Source organism: Canis aureus, chromosome 23 (assembly GCF_053574225.1).
Source record: "Canis aureus isolate CA01 chromosome 23, VMU_Caureus_v.1.0, whole genome shotgun sequence".
Classification (NCBI taxonomy): Eukaryota; Metazoa; Chordata; class Mammalia; order Carnivora; family Canidae; genus Canis; species Canis aureus.
This window is the reverse complement of record NC_135633.1, coordinates 8,722,766-8,742,312: the sequence shown is the minus strand read 5'-3', so window position 1 is coordinate 8,742,312 and position 19,547 is coordinate 8,722,766. Positions and strand designations below refer to the sequence as shown.

The following is a 19,547-nucleotide window of genomic DNA, read 5'->3' as shown; positions in this document are numbered from 1 at the left end:
CCCACATGGCAGGGAACCTGTTGTGAGGCTCAATCCCCCGAGATCATGACTTGAGCTGAAGGCAGACGCCCAATTGACTGATGCAGCCAGGTGCCCCTCGCTCCCTGAGTTTAAATGCACAAGTATCTTCTGAGCACCTGCTATATACCTGCCACCCTGCAGCCAAACAAATGAGAAAATGTAGCAGGTTTGGTTGGGATGGGGAGGTTGGGCTTGTAGATACTGGGACCAGGGGAGGCCTTTCTGAGCAGGTGACACTTGAGTAGGAGGCAAGGGCAAGTGTCCAGGAAGAGGGACACCGGCTGTAGAGTCTTGAACACAATAACCCTGCTGGCATAGAAGGAGCAGGAGCCCATGCGACTAGAGCCAGCCGGCGATGAAGAGGTGGGCAGGAGGCAGGACTGAGGAGGGAGGCCAGATCAGAGGGTCTTAAGTGCCAGAGTCAGGAGCTTGGGCTTTAAGTGTCTGCCAAGCCCCTGGAGGGTATTAAGCAGTGGAGCTATAGGATGTGATTTGTGTTTCAGAAAGATGGTCCTGGCTGCTGTGAGGAGAATGGATTGGTAGGGAGAAGTTGCCTTGGAGCCCAGTGGCCTCTTTGCAGTAACCCAGGCAGACCTGGGAGCAGCTGGAAGCATGGGGCGCCAGCAGAGGTGGTGGCCAGTGCATTGGGGGAGGGGGGCGTACATTTTGCAGGTAGAGGTGCTTAGGACCAGGTGATGGGTTGAAGGACTTGGTGGTGGTGGGAGACGAGGAAGAGAAAGAAGAAAAACCATTGCTTGGAGATTTGAGTTGAGGGGCAGGGGTAGCCTCTGGATTTGTGGGTGGGGACGTAAAGTCTATTTTAGGTGTACCCTGGGGTGCTCTGCGAGTTAGAAGTGCTAACGGCCTTGACAGGTTTCTGCCGGCTTGGGTAGCTTTCCTTCCCTTGGCATTCCACTCCAGGAGTGGAGTCCTGAGAATTTCATCCAGCAGCTCATCTTTCCCGTGCCCCCGGGGAGCGTGCTGCTCTTGAGGCTCCGCAGTGCTTCCAGCCGTAGTCCCCACACCCACCACTGTGCCACTAGGTCTGGGAAATAGCCCTTGGCTTCCACAGAGTTCCCAGGATGGCATTGAGGATGGGGTAGGAGGTACATAGAGTCTGCAGCCCCCTCTGCTCAAGAGAGCACCCTCTGTTAGAGGGTAATGTGCGTCTCAGCCTCTTCATCCAGCTGCCAGTCCAGAACAAGGATGGATGGTGCCCTTGAGATGAGTCACACTGGGGGCAAAAGGGCCCTGGCTGGGGCTTTGTGACACAAGGTGCCTTCGGGGATGGCATGCACTGGTCCGTATTGTTGGCTTGAGCTGACCCAGCGTGTGGTTCCAGTGCTCAGGGTGTGTTTGTCTCGGCAGCTGGGATGACAGCAGCTCCGTCAGCAGCGGGATCAGCGACACCATAGACAACCTCAGCACCGATGACATCAACACCAGCTCCTCCATCAGTTCCTATGCCAACACCCCTGCTTCCTCTCGCAAAAACCTGGATGTGCAGGTAAGCGATGGGCTCCTCCCGCGGTGCCCCTGCCAGCAGGGAGCCTTGGCCTGGTGGACCAAGGGGGCCCCTTAGGGGAGAGGAACATCCCCAGGTCCACGAGATGAGTGAGGCCTGTGCTCTCATCTCACTAGCCCCGACCTCTGCCTGCTGAGGAAGGGGGGCGGTCAGGCAATGGGGCCCTGGAGATGGGGATGGGGAGTGCTCGTTGTCTCTGTGAAGGCCTTGATAAAGCCCTATTTCCTTGCTGGACCTCAGCTTCAGAATCTGTTTTTTGGTTTTGGGGATTGTTTTGTTTTAAAGAGGAGGCTGGACTCGGTCATTCTTCGCCTGGAGTGTGTGTCCCCTCCTAGCCACAGCGAGCCACTGCTGTCCAGGGCACATGCCGATCTCTCCAGAGTGATGGGGTGGGAGCACACCTTGAGAACCCTGCCCGGGAGACCAGCATGTCCTGACCGGAGGTTGGGAACTGTTGGTCTGAATCTCGCGTCCTCGTGCTGATATTTGTCCTTTGGCTTATGGCAGCATTCTTTTTTCAGACCAGATTCCTTGGTCAAATTTAAAAATCACATTATTTCACATGAAAATGAGATTGTGGTTCCCCTAAAAAAATCAGAATATATTGCTCTCTCGAGCCTACATTCTCCACGTGGCCACAGCCACCAGGTATCCAAGTGTCTGTCCCCTTCAGACAGGGAGCCCTTGCCCCAGAGTGCCACCGCTGCTCCTGGCCAGCTGCACCCTCCGCGTACCTGCCAGCCCCCGAGGGGTTTGAGTGTTCAACACTCTTGAGATCTCCTGTCCGGATACCGTGCTACTTTCTCTTTGCTTCTGAAGTCATTTCATGTGGGTGCTTTCGCTCCCCCTCACAGCGTTCCTGGGTGGCCAGAGGGGCTGGTTCTAGCAAGCCCACTTCACTAGTGGAAGAGGGAGGTGCCACCCGCCTAGGCAGGCCCCAGGCTGGGACCGGCGGGCCCGAGGACTGGTCAGCCGTGGTGGCGCTGGCTCCTGTGGCCTGGGATCTTTTCCACACCCGCTTCCTTTCTCAGTTGTTTCTCTGCGAAGAGAGGAGCAGTCTTTGGAAATTTCTGTGCTTTCCAAGGTATCTTTTGCCGTTGTTTGTTGTTTGAGGACAGAGCTAAATAAAGAATGCGTCAGAGTGTGGGAGTACTCGTGTCCCACCAGAAATGTGGGCATCTGGCTGCCTGAGGAAATACGTTGGGTGTCACCTCTGGGATTGCCTGTGACTTCTTGAAAATTTGTGCTTTCGCCGGAATTTTTTTTTTAAGATTTTATTTATTCATGAGAGACACAAAGAGAGAGGCAGAGACACAGGCAGAGGGAGAAGCAGGCTCCATGCAGGGAGCCCGACGTGGGACTCGAACCTGGGACTCCAGGATCACATTCTGGGCCGAAGGCGGCGCTAAACCGCTGAGCCACCCGAGCTGCCCTTTCGCCAGAATTTTTAACTGTTGTTGAGGGAGAGTCGAATTGTGGTGCTGATGCTGGTGGTGGAAGAAAAAACACTACCCGAAAGAAGGAGGCGCAAGACTTTGGGGGTGCTGATGACTTTCTGTATCTTGATCTGAGTGATAGTTATGGAAGGGTATTAATTTTAGAAAACATACTGAAGGTTGTGCACATAGCATATGAATGCTATACCTCAACTTAAAAGGGTGATTAAGCCAAGAAAAAAAAAAAAGATGTTTTTAAGAGCTACCACATAATATTTTACCAGCTGCTAGGGACTATAAGGAGGAAAAGGAAACATGATTATCGATTTAATTAAGGAGTTAACCCAATTATGAGGAAGCATACATGCATGCCACCATATAAATAAACATATACATTAGATTAAAAAATAAGTAAATGCAAGGGTGTTTAAGACAGAAAGAAAATCACCTAAGCCACGTGACCTGAGAGTGATCACTGCTGGACCCATGATGAGACTCCAGTTAGAAATGGCCAGCCGGCCTGTGTCCCTGCCACCTGCCCCCCCTGCCAACTGTCAGGAGAGTCACCAGCCTTCCTATCCTCTGTGGACATGAATCTTTTTTTTTTTTTTTTTCTGAGAGTCTTTCTAATTTCTAAGACTAATAACCACCAAACTTTTAGACTCTCCTTAGATACTAAGGTGGGGAGGGAAGGCAGGAGAGAGACCCATAGACAGGGTTGGAGAGGGGTGGAGAGAGAGGGAGGAAGAAGGTGGGGAGGGAGGGAGAGAGGAGTAAATCTTTAGGTTTCTCTTTTGTTTACTTTCGAGGTAGGAAGACTCTCGATTTTTTTTTTTTTCTCAAAGCAGGTTGAGCCAACAACACAGTGTTAGAAAATCTCCTTGTCTTTCTTTCCCTCCCACAAAGCTGGAACTGGCATCTGTTCTCCACATTGATACAGAGCAAGCATCTGGGATTTACAGATGACTTCCTATCTGATATACTCAGATTGGGTCAACGCCAGAACCCCTTCCTCCTTGACCAGCTCTTTGCTTTCATCTAGAAAATGGCACGTCAGAAAAGGTTCAAGAAGGCTCCACAAACATGTCTTTTGATCAGGTTCAGGAGGTTAATTTCAAGGCATGTAAGGAGTTTAATATTCATTGGGTTGTGGTTTATTTTTTGGTGCATTTATTTATTTTTTTGCTATAAAACCACCTGAGTTGAAAATAGTTAAATAAAAACTAAGCAAGCAGGTCTTGGAATAAGATAAATGCAGACTCGCACCAATAGTTAACTGAGTTTCCTAGGGAGGTGGTTTCTCTGGGCATCCCTTTGTTCCTGTCCAGGGAGTATCTCCAAATATTTGAATCCGTGTAAATGGCAGCCTCCTCCCCTCCTCCCCCCTCCCTCCCTCCCCTCCCCTCCTACCACTCCGAGGAAGGCTAAGGGCCATTACTCCTCTCGGAGCAGGAGCAGCACCAGGCAACGGGAAGATGTGCTCTGCCATCGTTCCCCAAGGCTCGTTCACGTTTCTGTCACACTGGTTTCCCCTGATCCGCCGGGTGGCAGGTGGCACGTCCCAGACCAGAGCACCTGGCCTGGCGCAGCTGCCCTGAGAGCAGTTGAGGACAGGTAGCCTGGCCAGGTTGGCGTTCTGGAAAAGCTGCTGAGGATCAGCTAAGAGGAAACCCCTCCAAGGACCGGGGGGTTGTGGTCCCAAAGCCTAAGGAGCAGCCTGGTGAGCCGAGCGGCTGGCAGAGGAGCGGTCCTCCAGGGGTGAAAGTCCCCTTTGTCTGTGAGTGACTGTCCTCCCCCAGGGTGTTGAGGGGCGCTGAGGGTGCCCTCGGGGGGGACACCCGTGCCCAGGGCTCTGGCATCTGGCCTCCGATCACTGCTCCTCTGCTGGGCAGAGGATGTCCCTGCAGGAGGTGCGATGGCCCCTTGCCGGACCCCCCTTGGGGACTGGGAGTTGGGCGGCCACACCAGGGAGGCAGGGAGAAGGTGAAGGCTCTGAATGAAGTCGGGGTGGAGGGGATCCCTGGGGGGCTCAGCGGTTGAGCACCTGCCTTTGGCTCAGGTCGTGACCCCGGGGTCCCGGGATCGAGTCCCGCATCAGTCTCCCCGCAGGGAGCCTGTTTCTCCCTCTGCCTGTGTCTCTGCCTCTCTCTCTGTGTCTCATGAATAAATAAATAAAATCTTTAAAAAAAAAAAAATGAAGTTGGGGTTGAGCTCCTGGTTCTGTGGCATCCTTGGATAAGCCAATCAGCCTCTTCAAGCTTCTGCCTCCTAGTCCGTAAAATCATGGGAATTAGAGGTGTCTGGAAGGATGAGTGTGGTAGTGACGTGGAAACACATTACCTGAATGTGCTCTCACAGTGTCTCATTCCCAGTAGGTGCTCACAAGTTTCTTTTTTTCTCTCTTCCTCCCTCCTTCCCTCCCTTCCTCCCTTCCTCCCTCCCTCCCTCCCTTCCTCCCTCCCTCCCTCCCTCTGGATTACCAGTCCCTCTGCCTCCTTCCTCCATTCATGTCAGTAACCAAGGCTTGACTGTTCTTAATGTATTTTGCAGCTCATTTTATATTTTGCAGCATTTTATTTCTAGGGCAGTGTGTTAGTGCCAGAGGACTTAAACACCTCTCTCTCCCCCACGTCATCATCTATCCATTCATGTCCTTGGTCATTCAGTATTTCTTTTTAGTCTGTGGAAGATTCCATTCCAGGTGCCAAGGTACAGAGAAGCATATATCAAAATTCCTTTCATTTTCACTGCCTGTGAAGTTTATAATATACAGGGGGAGGAGTGAGAAACGCACATTCCATGTGAGTTTAATTTTTGCTTACTCAAGCAAATTTCTGAATCCTGTGGCAAGGATTCCCGTCCTGTGTGGCCTCGGGGGAGCCTGGAGCTCTCTAGATGTTCCCTGGATATTGGGCTGATGCAGGGTTAGGGTTTGGCTGCGGGCAGGGAGGGGCGCCCCTTCTGCTCACCTGCTCCGTCTGGTGCTGCTGCTTGTGACATTAGGCAACTTACTTTCCTTCTTCACCCCTGTACTTTCCTGGTCTCTAAAGTATGGATTATAGTACAAGCTCAGAGGGTTAGATGATCCAGTAATGTGTGCAGGACACGGCGCCTCCCTAGCAAGAGAAGTGGCAGGTGATGATGCTGATGCCGATAGTCACTTCTGTGATGACTGCAGTTGACACTTGAGCCAGTTTAGCTTCTTGATCTGCAGGGCATGTGGGCACGAAGAGGGCAGTGTCCTGGCTTCTATTTTTTTTTTCAAAGATTTTATTTATTCATGAGAGACACAGAGAGAGAGGCAGAGACACAGGCAGAGGGAGAAGCAGGCTCCATTCACGGAGCCCAATGTGGGACTCGATCCCGGGACCCTGGGATCACACCCTGAGCTGAAGGAAGATGCTCAACTGCTCAGCCACCAGGCGTTCCCTGTTTAATATATTCTGTGCCTCAGTTTTCTTATGTAAAATGGAGTCTATGAACTCTAACTTCCTCATGGATTTTTGGTGAGGATTAAAGGATCCGTGAAAAGCACTTCCTTTGGCCCAGTACCTAGCACATAATAAGTGCTTAGTAACGCTAGTTGTCATTGCCACTACTCTTAGCATCACTACAGTTTGATTAGGGAAAATAAGGTATGGGAACATGCGAAGAATAGCTAATACAGGAACCCGGAATGTGGTGGCGTGCTAAGTTTCCCGTACTCCTGGAGTGTGTTGGAATGTGTCAGAATGTGCTTGAACATAAGCTCCAGGAAGGTAGTGACTTGTACTTGTTCCTATTCATTATAGTATTCCCAGCCCCCCCATAAGTCTGCCTGGCATATAGGAGCACCCAGTAAATAAAGCCAATCTCTTTCCTGCTTCAGGGCCTTTGCATATGCTCTTCCCTAAACTCTCCACACTAAGTTTCTTCTCACTCTTCAGGGCACTTCCTCAAAAAGGCCTTCCTTACCTGACCACCGTCCCCCATCCTCCTCCTCATCAGCTAAATTACATCAATGTATTTCTTTCTCCTACCCCTTATCCTTATTCTTCAAGAATTCTTCATAATTCACAATTATGCATTTATTTGTATTTATTTATCCAACCTCTGCCTCTTTCACCGGATCGTAAACCCCAAAAGGGATGGGACTTCATCTCACCTGCAGATCCTGAGACCTTCCAGCATGGCGCCTGGCAGACAGGGGGCTTCGAGGAGATTCTGGTTGGGACAGGGAGTGGCCAACTAGCCTCAGCTCATCTGTAAACCCGAGATTGTCGTTAGGCTCCTTGACCAGAGTGGTCAGGATCAGAGATCATCTTGCTGAAGCGCGCTGTAGCTTGAAAGGCATGTGTTCATTGGTTCCCTCCTTTACGCATCAAGCCTTGAGGGGGCTCCTGCTCTGTGTTCAGATGGGGGGGGACACCCTGCCTGTGTCCCTTGCCAGACCTGAATGGGGGAGCTTCCCCCAGTCGGGGAGTGCTTTGTCCCCATCCTATTTCTGGTGCCTCATCCCCCGAGGGAACTCTGTGTTTGAATGACCACACAAGCGAAGTCACCCATTAGGGGGCTGCGATGGAAGAGTGGAATTTAGAAGGAGAGAGAGGCCATGGTGGCGACAGGTTATTCCACTGGGGCTGCTTGTCTGCGTTCAGCTTTGTCCCATTCGGCGGTATACCCACAGAGGAAGGCATAGGTCCTGCTAACTCTTGGGTGAAAGGCATCAGGCTCCATTCTTGCCCGGTAATCACTCTGGTTTCTTGCCCTGCTGGCATTGCCCGCTGTTGGTAGTTAGGTCGGCAAATACAGGACTTGAAACTCCGCGTGGCCGCCCTAAAGTGTTGCTGACTCCCACCCACCACACTCACTGCACCGGTTCTCCCGATTGGCATCCCCTCACACGGGGCCCCAACCCCCTGGGGAGGCCCCCAAAGCATTCTGGTTAGCTTTGTGCCTTTTCACTGCAGTGAATCATTAACATCATGCTTCTGTCCCCTCCTGGGTTCCACGGCCTGCAGGTCAGGGCTCTTCCAAAGAAAGCTAGCTAATTATATCCCTTGTCTGAACAAAATCCCACAAGAGGAGCAACGAATGCAGTGGCATATAAATGGAGCGGGGTGGAAGCAGGCACCTCTGGCTTTAGCCCTGGGGGGGACGTGGCTTTTGAGGATTTGTTTCCTGCCAGCCTCTCTCTCTTTCTCCTTCCCTCCCTCCCTCCCGTCCTCCCTCCCTCCCTGATCACCGTGGAACTAGCAGCCACCCTCGCTTGCTTGCTCGGTGGGTCGGTCGGTGTGTTAGACTGGGGCGCTGTGCTATATTCAAAGATCTTGCTGCGGGTGGAGTGATAGGAAGACAGCAGAACAAAGGGGAACAGGCCAGGAGGCTGGAGGCTGGATGAAGACAGGTCTCCGGAGTTAGAGACGCTTGTGGCCAAGTGGCGGAGAGCTGGTGGCTGAATTCTTGCCACCTCTGCTCACGTTTCTCCCCACCCGCCCACCCAGGGGCTCTGTCCCCCTTTGTGCCCTGGCCCCTCCTGCTCTCTCCCACCCCACCCTCCCTCCCTTCCAGGACCCGCTTATACTCTGTACTTGCCTTGAACCAGAAAACTCCGGCTTTCTTGCAAGATCAGCAGCCCGTAGAGGCCCAGACGTTTTGCGAGTAGTTACCTGTCATCGAATCGGCGTTCCCGGCCTGGGCTGCGGGGCCCCGGGCCTGGGACTCCGAAAGGACTAATCCAGAGTCTCATCCGCAGACCGACGCTGAGAAGCACTCACAGGTGGAGAGGGGTTCCCTGTGGTCGGGCGATGACGTCAAGAAGTCAGACGGAGGCTCAGACAGCGGCATAAAGATGGAGCCAGGGTCTAAGTGGAGACGGAATCCCTCGGACGTGTCCGACGAGTCTGACAAAAGCACGTCGGGCAAGAAGAATTCGGTCATCTCGCAGACGGGCTCGTGGCGGCGAGGCATGACAGCTCAGGTGGGCATCACCATGCCGAGGACCAAGGCGGCTGCCCCAGCAGGTGCACTCAAGACCCCAGGAACCGGTGAGTAAGAGGCTGCGCCGCCTCGCGTCCGCATTTGTCGGTCTGCAGACCAAAACCCACAGGGACTTAAGTCCCCTTAAGTCCCCTCAGATACCTCTCTACTTGGAGTTTGCACTCTGCTCCTAACTAGCTTTCGGAAAGGCTCCCCTCCCTACCTTTTCCCAGCCGGGAATGAGGGTGCAGACCTCGGATTTGAGGATGGTTCAGGGGCCGAGGACCTGCGTTGCTTTGACCGTGGGCTGAGGAAGAGCCAGCGCACCTGCGTGCAGGCATTTTAAGGACACGAGTTTACAAGCTGCCTTTATGTCGAGTTAACGTGGTCCACGATTTAGGGATGCGTGTGAGCAAGGGTAGTTTTTTTGCAGGAAGGCAGGGGTGCCCCCTGAAAATGTTAAGGACAGCTTTTTAGTGGACAGAGGAGGAAGAAAGGGCAGTAAAAGGCAGGATCTCTTTCCCAAACTTTTCCGTGATTGGCTGGCTTTGCTTTGTTCTGGGTAAATTGAGACTGCTTTGCAAATGAGTAAGTGGAATCACTGACATCTCCTAGAAGGCTCACGGTGACAGTAGTAGACGGGATTATCTTTATAAAAAGCTCTCTCCTTTGCCTCCCAGAGCTACTGCTTTCCCCAAGGATAAAAAGTGAACCACCTCTTTGGAGGAGGGGAGGATTTTAAGCAGATGGAGCTGTACGAGCTGGCTTCTTGGTTTGCAGGCTAACCTTGCTGCTTTCTCTCTCAGGAAAAACAGATGATGCAAAGGTGTCTGAGAAAGGAAGGCTGTCTCCCAAAGCCTCCCAGGTGAAGCGCTCCCCGTCAGACGCAGGCCGCAGCAGTGGCGACGAGTCCAAAAAGCCCCTCTCCAGCAGTTCCAGGACACCCTCTGCCAATGCCAACAGTTTTGGGTTCAAGAAGCAGAGTGGCTCGGCCGCTGGGCTGGCCATGATCACAGCCAGTGGGGCCACTGTCACCAGCAGGTCAGCCACGCTGGGCAAAATCCCAAAGTCGTCTGCGCTGGTCGGTCGGTCTACTGGCCGGAAGACGAGCATGGACGGGGCTCAGAATCAGGATGATGGGTATCTGGCTCTCAGCTCCCGGACAAACCTGCAGTACCGGAGTTTGCCAAGGCCCAGTAAGTCCACCAGCCGGAACGGGGCTGGGAACAGATCGAGTACCAGCAGCATAGATTCCAACATCAGCAGTAAGTCGGCGGGCCTGCCGGTGCCCAAGCTGAGGGAGCCTTCCAAGACGGCCCTGGGCAGCTCTCTGCCTGGTCTGGTCAACCAGACGGATAAGGAGAAAGGCATCTCTTCCGACAACGAGAGCGTGGCTTCCTGTAACTCTGTGAAGGTGAACCCGGCTGCCCAGCCCATGTCCAGTGCGGCCCAAGCTACTCTGCAGCCAGGGGCTAAGTACCCCGATGTGGCCTCTCCCACGCTCCGCAGGTGAGTGCGTAGATGGTGCCGAGCACAACTGGCGTACGTGGAATGACATCCTGAGCTAAATTTTTGCTCCTTGGTGAAAACAGCCTCTGTTTCTCTCCACTTCTGTTTGGTCAGACCCTGCCAGCAATTTTGTAGTCAGCTGATTCTCTTCCCGAGTTGGGATGAGAAACCTAAGTGTCTGAATCAGTCACCCTGAGTTCGAATCCTGGGTCCACCTTAATTAGCCGCCGTGTATCTTTCTTAACAATTCTGTTTCGGTTTCCATATCTGACCCGTAGCAGGTGCTCATCTAAGTTAGCTACCATCCAAGATGAGATGTTAATATACCCCTAGACCCGGGTGGGTATATGAGGGGAAGACAGGATTTTTTTTCCCCTCCTTATCTTATTAGTTCTGTGGCTGAGATTCTTTTTTTTTATTTTTTATTTTTTTTAAGATTTTATTTATTAATTCATGAGAGACACAGAGAGAGAGGCAGAGACACAAGCAGAGGGAGAAACAGGCTCCATGCAGGGAGGCTGATGCGGAACTCGATCCCAGAACCCTGGGATCATGCCCTGGGCTGAAGGCAGGTACTAAACTGCTGAGCCACCTGGGGATCCCTGTGGCTGAGATTCTTTATCATTATGCCAGCCAGGGAACTTGGCCCACTATACTCCCACATACTTCTTTATATTACATGGTTTTGGCTTTTTTTTTTTTATAAAGATTTATTTATTTATTCATGAGAGACACAGAGAGAGAAGCAGAGACAGAGGGAGAAGCAGGCTCTTCGCAGGGAGCCCAATGTGGGACTCGATCTCGAATCCCAGGATCATGACCTGAGCCGAAGGCAGACGCTCAACCACTGAGCCACCCAGGTGTCCAATATTACATGTTTAATTCCAAGTTTGTTTCTGAAATTTTAGCTTCTTTTACCCCCCCACACACATACCTTTTAAAGCAGAAGTGTTTCTGAAAAAAGAGAAATTAATTTCTTATTCTGTAAAAAGGCACTTTCCCACACTTCCACACTGAATGGAAATTTGTATGTGAAAATATTATAATTTTTTAAACAGTTCCTTTTTAAATGTGCATGAGTTTTGCTTGCTCCTCCTATCTCATTATTATATCTGCTGGACCATCCTCAAACTTCCAGCTGCATAGGACAGAGCTTATCTTACCTTCCCAGGAAGTGTCTTTTTTTTTTTTTTTTTTTAAGATTTTATTTATTTATTCATGAGAGACACAGAGAGAGAGGTAGAGACACAGGCAGAGGGAGACTCGATCCCAGGACTCTGGGATCACGACCTGAGCCAAAGGCAGACGGTCAACCACAGAGCCACCCAGGTGCCCCCAGGAAATAATCTTATCTTAGGAAAGAATGTAAGTCCTGGATAGAAAATTAAGTAGTGAAAAATAAAAATTATGTGCACACGTACATATTTGGGGGTAAATAGGAATGTCTGAAAAAACTTCAGAAGAAGCATGCCATGTGAAAGGTGTAATGAAGCGGTTCACTGTTCTTTGTCTAGACTTGATTATTAGAATTTCAGTAATGATTATTTTTTCAGGGAAAGGTCCTCTTGGGCTGCTCTTTGTTATTTTAACAGATTGCCTTGTAAATGAACATTTTCTCTGCTTCTTGCCTCGAGTATGATATATAATATTCTCTCTTTGGTATTATAGATTTCCTTTAGTAACTACAAAGGTATTTTACTAGACCCTCAGGCTACTATAATAGGATACTTGAAAATGCATGCAGATTCTTAGGCTCGACATTGAGCAAACTTTTGGCCAATTCCTGTTAATTACATTTTTCCTAAATCATTAAGAGGTTTTCTCAATTTTCTCTCTGCATTAGTACAGAGAAGAGAAACATTAGAGGAAGGGATAGCTCTCCTCAAATGATTTGAAGGACCAGTAGACAAAACATTGGTCTTTTTTCTGTGTAATTACACGAAAGAGAATTAGGGGCGACGAGTAAAAATGAAGAGGGGAGATCAGATTTTGGTTTCCCAATGATTGGAAGTGCTTGATGATGGAGTAAGTCGCCCTCACAAGTGGTGAGGTTCCTGTTACTGGAAGTATGCAAGCATGCCAGAGCCAAGAGTATACGAGGGGATATCTCATTCTCTGGTTGTCATCAGGCAAAAAACGTTTTCTAATCTCTCACCAGATATTGTAGTGAGGATTGATCATGTGTGTGTTCGTTCTTACGATATTGGGATTCGTAAGGACCCTCCAGAGAAAACCATGCCGTCAAGTAGCTGGTGCAAGGCAGCCTGCCTGCCATAATATGTAGTCATTTCATCACTGCAGAGATAGACGTTCCACGAGGCCTTGGTGGAGGGGATCACTTGCATTACGAGAGCGTGTACCCGCCCTTTGACTTTTAGACCATTCTGCTGTTCTAGAGAGCCCTGTGGCCAAAGGAAGAGAGAGACACGTGGGTCATTCTCTGATTTTTAACATCATCTGGTTTTGGTCATCGGCAGGGGGCGATGACATGGAATGACATTTCTGTTCCCAAGACCCAAGGACTCTATTTTTTTTTAAGATTTTATTTATTTATTCATGAGAGACACAGAGAGACAGAGGCAGAGACACAGGCAGAGGGAGAAGCAGGCTCCCTGGGGGAGCCCGAGGTGGGACTCGATCCCAGGACCCCAGGATCACTCCCTGAGCCGAAGGCAGATGCTCAACCACTGAGTAGTCCCGCAAGGTGTCTACTCTTAACGTCTTGTGACCCCAGCAGGATTTCTGTGTAGATCCTCGATTAGCACTAGCCTCCCATCTTTCAGGTAGGTGGGCATTCACTGGAGGAGAAATCTGTGAACGCTAACTTTTCCCAGGCCCCATCCAGACCTAGACTCATGTTCTCGATTGTTCATGTCCTCCTTAGGGACCAAAGCAGCCAAAACCCTTGGGATTGAACTGTCATAAACTGCTTCACGCCCCGGGGTTTCAGATACAAAGATGATTAAGACAGCTCTTTCTTCCTCTAGATGTTTCCCAGGCCGGGTCAATTTTCTGGTTACTCTATTTATGGAAATAAAGGGAGGCAAGATCTGGGACCACCATGGCTAGGCCTATAGAAAATTAATCCGCGCTGCCCCCGGGGTCTCGGCTGCAGCCTAGAACTTGGCGCTGGAGCCTTGTGATACGCCGCTGTGCGGGCCCCTGCCTGGCGGCCGTCCCCAGTGGAGCCCCATTACATGCCCCGTCCCCAGGATTCCCAGCGCACCTGTACCTGCCCTCCCCCCCCGATACTGTAACAGCTCCACACGTCTCATCGCCGGCCGTTCAACTTGCCCAACCCTTTGTCTCTTCACAGACTCTTTGGTGGGAAGCCTAACAAGCAAGTGCCCATTGCCACAGCAGAAAGCATGAAAAACTCCGTGGTGATCTCCAATCCGCACGCCGCCTCGACCCAGCAAGGTAACCTAGAGTCCCCCTCGGGCAGCGGCGTCCTGAGCAGCGGGAGCAGCAGCCCTCTCTACAGTAAGAATGTGGAGATGAACCAGTCTCCTCTAGCCTCCAGCCCCAGCTCCGCCCACTCGGGCCCTTCCAACAGCCTCACGTGGGGCACCAACGCCAGCAGCTCGTCCGCCGTCAGCAAGGACGGCTTGGGCTTCCAGTCCGTCAGCAGCCTGCACACCAGCTGCGAGTCCATTGACATCTCCCTCAGCAGCGGAGGGGGGCTGAGCCACAATTCCTCCACGGGCCTCATCGCCTCCTCTAAAGACGACTCCCTGACTCCCTTCGTCAGGACCAACAGCGTGAAGACCACACTGTCGGAAAGGTTGGTGCCGCGCGCTTGGACCTCCCAGAGAGGCCGCCTTCCAGAAGGCCGAGGGTCACGTTAGGCGTCCCAGGTGTTCATCCACCTCTGCCTGGGAGATGGCTCGCTCTCTCTGGCCTCTTTCCGCGGGGAAGCCAGTTTGGGGTGGGATCCGGCTCGGCTCTCCTCCCCGTTGACCTCTTCCAGTGTGGTTATTCTCGCGCTTGGAGCTGCTGGAGGTCTCCTGGGGGGGCGGATGCAATCCTTCCATCGGAAATGGCCTTCCTCCTCTGAGGTCCTTCCGTTTTATCCTGTTGGCTCACCAGCTGCTTGCTTCCCTTCCCCCCGTCACGGTGCGGGCAGAGTAGGTGGCCGGCCGGGGCCCCGGAGGGGGAGGCAGGAGAGCTTTTAGGCAGCCAGGTAGACTCGGTGGTCACCAGGGCAGACCCCCTCCTACGGAAGGGCCGCCAGCCAGAGTGATGGGACATCGAGGAACCGAAAGCAGCCTCCGATTTCACCGCAGCGTGGTCCGTGTCTAGTTTCTCCACGTAGGCGAGAACGCCGGGATCCGCACTGGGAATGAGCAAAATGTTCTAATCGTTGTGTGTGACGACACCTCCCCTTGCTTCCCATTTAATGTTCCTTTTCTTATTTCCTACCTGCCTGGACTTCTAGCCCTCTCTCTTCCCCTGCTGCTAGCCCTAAGTTCTGCAGAAGTACTCTGCCCAGGAAACAGGACAGGTAATGACGTCGCAGGCCGGGGACCCCACCGAGCCTCTGGGTTCCTCTGCCCATCCGTGTCGAGCCAGACGTCTTGTGTGAGGCTGTCGGCCTGAGGCTTCTGCTTGTGTTCGTGGCTCTGGTGTACCCTGTGACCCCAGACATGCCAGTGAGGGTCTTGTGCCACTGTCCGCTGAAGCCCTGGGAGCGGTGGCGTCGGGCCGGCCTCGCCCTCCCCAGCGTGGGAAGGAAGCTCAGCCGCTTGCACTGGGATGCGGGGGCCCTCACTTGCATCTCTGCCTTCCTGTGGCATGCTCCTGCTCCCCGGCTTCCCACCGCTCCCCCCCATCTCTCCCCTCTCCCTCCCGGCCCAGAACCCACCTGCCACCCACTGTGCGGTGCCTGGCCCTCACCTTTGTCTCCCCCACCCCTGCTCCCCACGCAGCTGGCTCTTTTCCCATCCAGAGTCCTTTCCTGCAGTTTGGCTGTTGCGTCTTGCAGGCTGTTGTGTTCCATGTGCCCATTTCCTGTAACGCTAATGGAAAAGGTTATGTGGAGTGTTGAGGCTTCAGAGATTAAGAGTCTTGCTTGCCCCTAGCTGCCCTGTGGGTGGGCCTCAGAGATGGAGCCTGACCTTCAGTTGGTCGGGAAGCCACAGCTTGGCCAAACATAATAACCAGATGTTGTCTCATGCTAAGAAAAAAAAAAAAAAATTAATGAAAATCCTCTTCACCCCGTCAACAGCAAAAACTCTGGTTTTGTCAGATTCACAGACCAACCCTTTCAACCCTTGTTCTTTGGAAATCCAGATGCCTTGACTTTATCAGCCAGCAAGTTGTAACGTGCCCCGACTCGGGCCCAGGGCTCAGCTCCTGGCTACACCAAACTAAGGGACCTGGAATTCGCTTTGTTACAGATGAATTCCAAATATGCAGGGTGCTGGCCTCTTGAAACCCTCCAACAAGTCCCTTCTCTCACTTGAAGTCATCGTCAGTGGCATTTGGGGATAGGCCAGAGTTGGGGGTGCAGGGAACCTGGCCTCGCCCTCTCCGAGGAGCAGCGGTGTTGGTACAAGGGTGGGTGGCCGGGCAGCAGAAGGTGTGGGCTCTGCTTTGACCTGGGGCAGCCCCTGAGTTTTTCCTTTGCCCCCGTGGCAAGGGAGGAGGAAGAGTTGGGGCCCAGTGGATGGCTGAGGCCTCCTGGTACTCGGGCTAAGGTAGGCACTGGCGCCAGCCAGGCCCAGGATCAGGTCCCTCCTGTTTTCCGTGGATATGGATGTGTTGCATGCGCAGCTGGGTAGGGGCGCACTCCCTGGTGCAGTGAGTCTCTTGCTCCAGGTCTCCGGCCCCTCAGCCTTTCCCGCCTTACCTTGCCTGCTTTCCCTGTGCTTCTCTCAAGTTCTCATTTTTGTTTTGACTTTCCTACAGTGACCCGCACCTTGATAGGAACACTTTGCCTAAAAAAGGACTCAGGTATCTGCGTTTCCTCCTTCCATCCGTGCCATCTGGTGTGGCTTTGGGGCTTGGCTGCGTGACTCTCATGGCTGGTGGGGGTTCGGGCTGGGCTGGGCTGGGGTCCCCGCTTTGGCCACCGCAGCAGGACCCTCTGAACGATGGCTCCCCCCGCCCCCGGCACCCTCTCATTCTCATTGCTCCATCTGTTGGCTTTTTTGCTTGAGCAGAGGCTGTGCTTTCTCAGGCTTACTGTGGTGAAAACCATCTCATGAAGAACACCCCTGGGCAAGCCCAGCGAGCGGTTACTGCTACTCCTGGGGCCAGCGGCTTTAATCGATGAGCTCTTCACTTCACTATGACCATCCTGTTCATGGCTGTCTTCTAAAGAAAGGACATGACCTACAGCATGTTGGTTAGCCAGGACAAGGGCAAAGGGGAGAAATATCTCCCCCAAATTGGGAAATATTTAACTTTTCGGGCCACTGAAAATTGCTAAAGGCAGATGCTTTGCACGTCCTAAATACTCTCATCGAAAACCACGTCGGTTTTTGGTGGCTGACAAGACATGGGTGTGATTGGCTTTGGTGTAAAGGAAGAAAAGACCACCAGGAAGGAAGGTCCTTCCATTCATCCTCGTTAAGTCATGGCTCATTTTTTTTTTTCGGTGCAAGTCCTGGTTAAACAAGATGCTGTAAGTGACCATTGCTCATGCCATCTCCTTCACTTTGCCAACCAGAGGCACTCCGGTTCTAACGCCTGCCCCATGGTCCTACTGTATGAAGGCTGCAGCTGTCATTTCTCCTGCTCTTGAGACACCTCGTTCTTTGTAGCATTTGCTTCACCCTGCACCAAGCATTAAGTGCTTTTGCAAAAAAAAAACCAAACCAAAACAAAACAAAAACTTGGAATGAAATGTATCATTGCTGTCATGTGTGTCTGTAGTTAATAATTTGCAGCTCTTAAGGCTGAGAGTGTTTTGAACCGTAATGCGAGGTAGGTATCAATGCTGCCTTTCAGTAGGAACTCGAGTAAAGCCAATTCTGAGAATCTAAGAATAAAAGTATTGAAATCCCCCAACAAGACGTCCTATGGGAGGAAGTTCAGTACTGTGGCCATAGAAGGGGGGAGTTGGCAAGGCCTTTTGTGCTAACAGTTTTCTTCATGCCTGTGACGGCTTCTTGTCAGCACCCATGCTAATCCTTAGATCATGGCCACTCTCACGATGAGTTTGACACTGCCGCCCTGCTTCCTGAGAGGAAGTTAACTAACCCCTCTAAATAGTAACATTTAAAAAAAAAAAAATAGTAACATTTTGCAATTTCATATATATGTATGTATACACACACACACACACACACACATATTTAATTTTTGCAGTAGATCTGTTCTATCAAAATGATGTAACCCTGGCTTTTCTTTCTTTTTTAAGATTTTATTTATTTATTTATTCAAAGAGACACACAGAGAGAGCGGCGGAGACATAGAGGGAGAAGCAGGCTCCTCATAGGGAGCCGGATGTGGGACTCGATCCCTGGACTGGGACCACACCCTGAGTCAAAGGCAGACGTTCAACCGCTGAGCCACCCAGGCGTCCCATAGCTCTGGTGTTTTAAAATTGTTTTTTGAAATTTCAGAATAGAGATATGTGCTAGGCTATCTTTATGCAACTGATGTGGCCTAGAAAGTTGTCTGTCCATCACCTGTAGCAAAATTTTTTTGCCCCCCTCCCTCTGCCTCTCCCTTCTAGCTCCCCGACACATTCAGGTCCTATGCCACGACGCCAACAGCTCTTTCTTGAGTCAAAAGAATCCCTCTGTCTCCATAATCAGTAGTCGCCCCACGGTGATCTGTGTATAAGTCCAAGGGCACTCTGGCCACTGCGCACTTGGGAAATTTGAGATGCTGCCTGTGGGCGCGATGAGAAGAGCATGGATTTTGGAATCAGACACAAAACGGGTTGAAATCTCAGCACGTGATTTGAGGCAGACCCTCCCCTTCTTTATGGAAAATGGGAATAACAGCCTCTGCGTTGCTGGGGGGGTGGGAGGTGTTGGCGAGAGGTCTGGGAAGGCACCCAGCACATTGGAGACATTCAGTACATCATTACCAGACACGTTACACACTCAGTGAGGAGGTGGGCCCCGTGACTTCTGTGGCGCCCAGATGCAGGGCTCTTTTTGTGGAGACTTACTGATGCTAACATTACAGCAAACACTGTAGGCATCGGTGTCCTCATGCCTTTGGTCACATCTAGTTTCTGATATGCTGGGATACCCACGGCCACTTAGTTGCGCTCGAGGATGCAGATGCCCTGAGCTATCTAATGAAAACTTCCTCAAAGCTCTGACAGCAGCTCCTTTGTTGCTTCAGTCCTGTCAAGATGGGGGCTTTGAAATGACACTGTCATGAATCAACATGTTCCAGAAACGCCCAGGGACGGCTCCTTTGAGCATTTACCGATCTTGCTCCCTTTATGTATTCCTTCCAAACTGAAAGCAATTGCAGTTTTCCCCAAAGGCGGCCCAAGTAGCAAAACAAGGGTTTGGAGAAACTTCCTAAGTTTCAGGATGTGTAGTGATGTGATTATTATTATTATTTTTTAACATCATCTTTGGATCTGTATTATATACATATATTTTTTTGTCTATTGATCATCAGCTCCACGGAGTTCATTTTCATACGCGCTGTGCATAGTTAATCCCAGCGTCATTTCTGCCCGTGCAGGTATGCGCCCACCTCCCAGCTTCGCACACAAGAAGACGCAAAAGAATGGTTACGGTCCCACTCCGCGGGAGGCTTGCAGGACACCGCCGCCAATTCCCCCTTTTCCTCTGGCTCCAGCGTGACGTCTCCCTCTGGAACAAGATTCAACTTTTCCCAGCTTGGTGAGTAGCCACCGATCGTTAGCTATAGCTGTGTGCATCAGCTCCACAGGCAGAGGTTAACCTGAAGGAGGCCTTTGGCCATCCACATGTGGTCCCGTCACTCTCAGGATCTGATCAGCCCTTAGCAATGTAATATAATTATAGGAGATTGACAGCAAAGGAAAGAGAGAAAGTAGAAAAGATTTTGGTACTCTAATCAGTAATTTATGTACGTGGTTGATACAGGTAGGGTTACTGCGAAGAGCCAACCACTCCATTTTTTTTTTCCTTTAAGAT

General features: G+C 51.4%; 1 protein-coding gene across 7 annotated transcripts in view; it reads left to right on the top strand.

The window, feature by feature from the left end:
• Positions 1-19,547, top strand: part of NAV2 (neuron navigator 2) — a 726,136-nt gene that overhangs the window by 644,899 nt on the left and 61,690 nt on the right. For 5 of the 7 annotated variants that reach the window (XM_077866218.1, XM_077866214.1, XM_077866216.1 and 2 more), the window contains 7 exons: positions 1,390-1,528; positions 8,717-9,008; positions 9,747-10,449; positions 13,766-14,233; positions 14,888-14,953; positions 16,360-16,404; positions 19,111-19,271. In XM_077866218.1, coding sequence (XP_077722344.1) covers positions 1,390-1,528; positions 8,717-9,008; positions 9,747-10,449; positions 13,766-14,233; positions 14,888-14,953; positions 16,360-16,404; positions 19,111-19,271 — 1,874 coding nt within the window. The remainder of the gene's footprint in view (positions 1-1,389; positions 1,529-8,716; positions 9,009-9,746; positions 10,450-13,765; positions 14,234-14,887; positions 14,954-16,359; positions 16,405-19,110; positions 19,272-19,547) is intronic. The other 2 variants (XM_077866215.1, XM_077866217.1) reach the window with 2 other exon arrangements.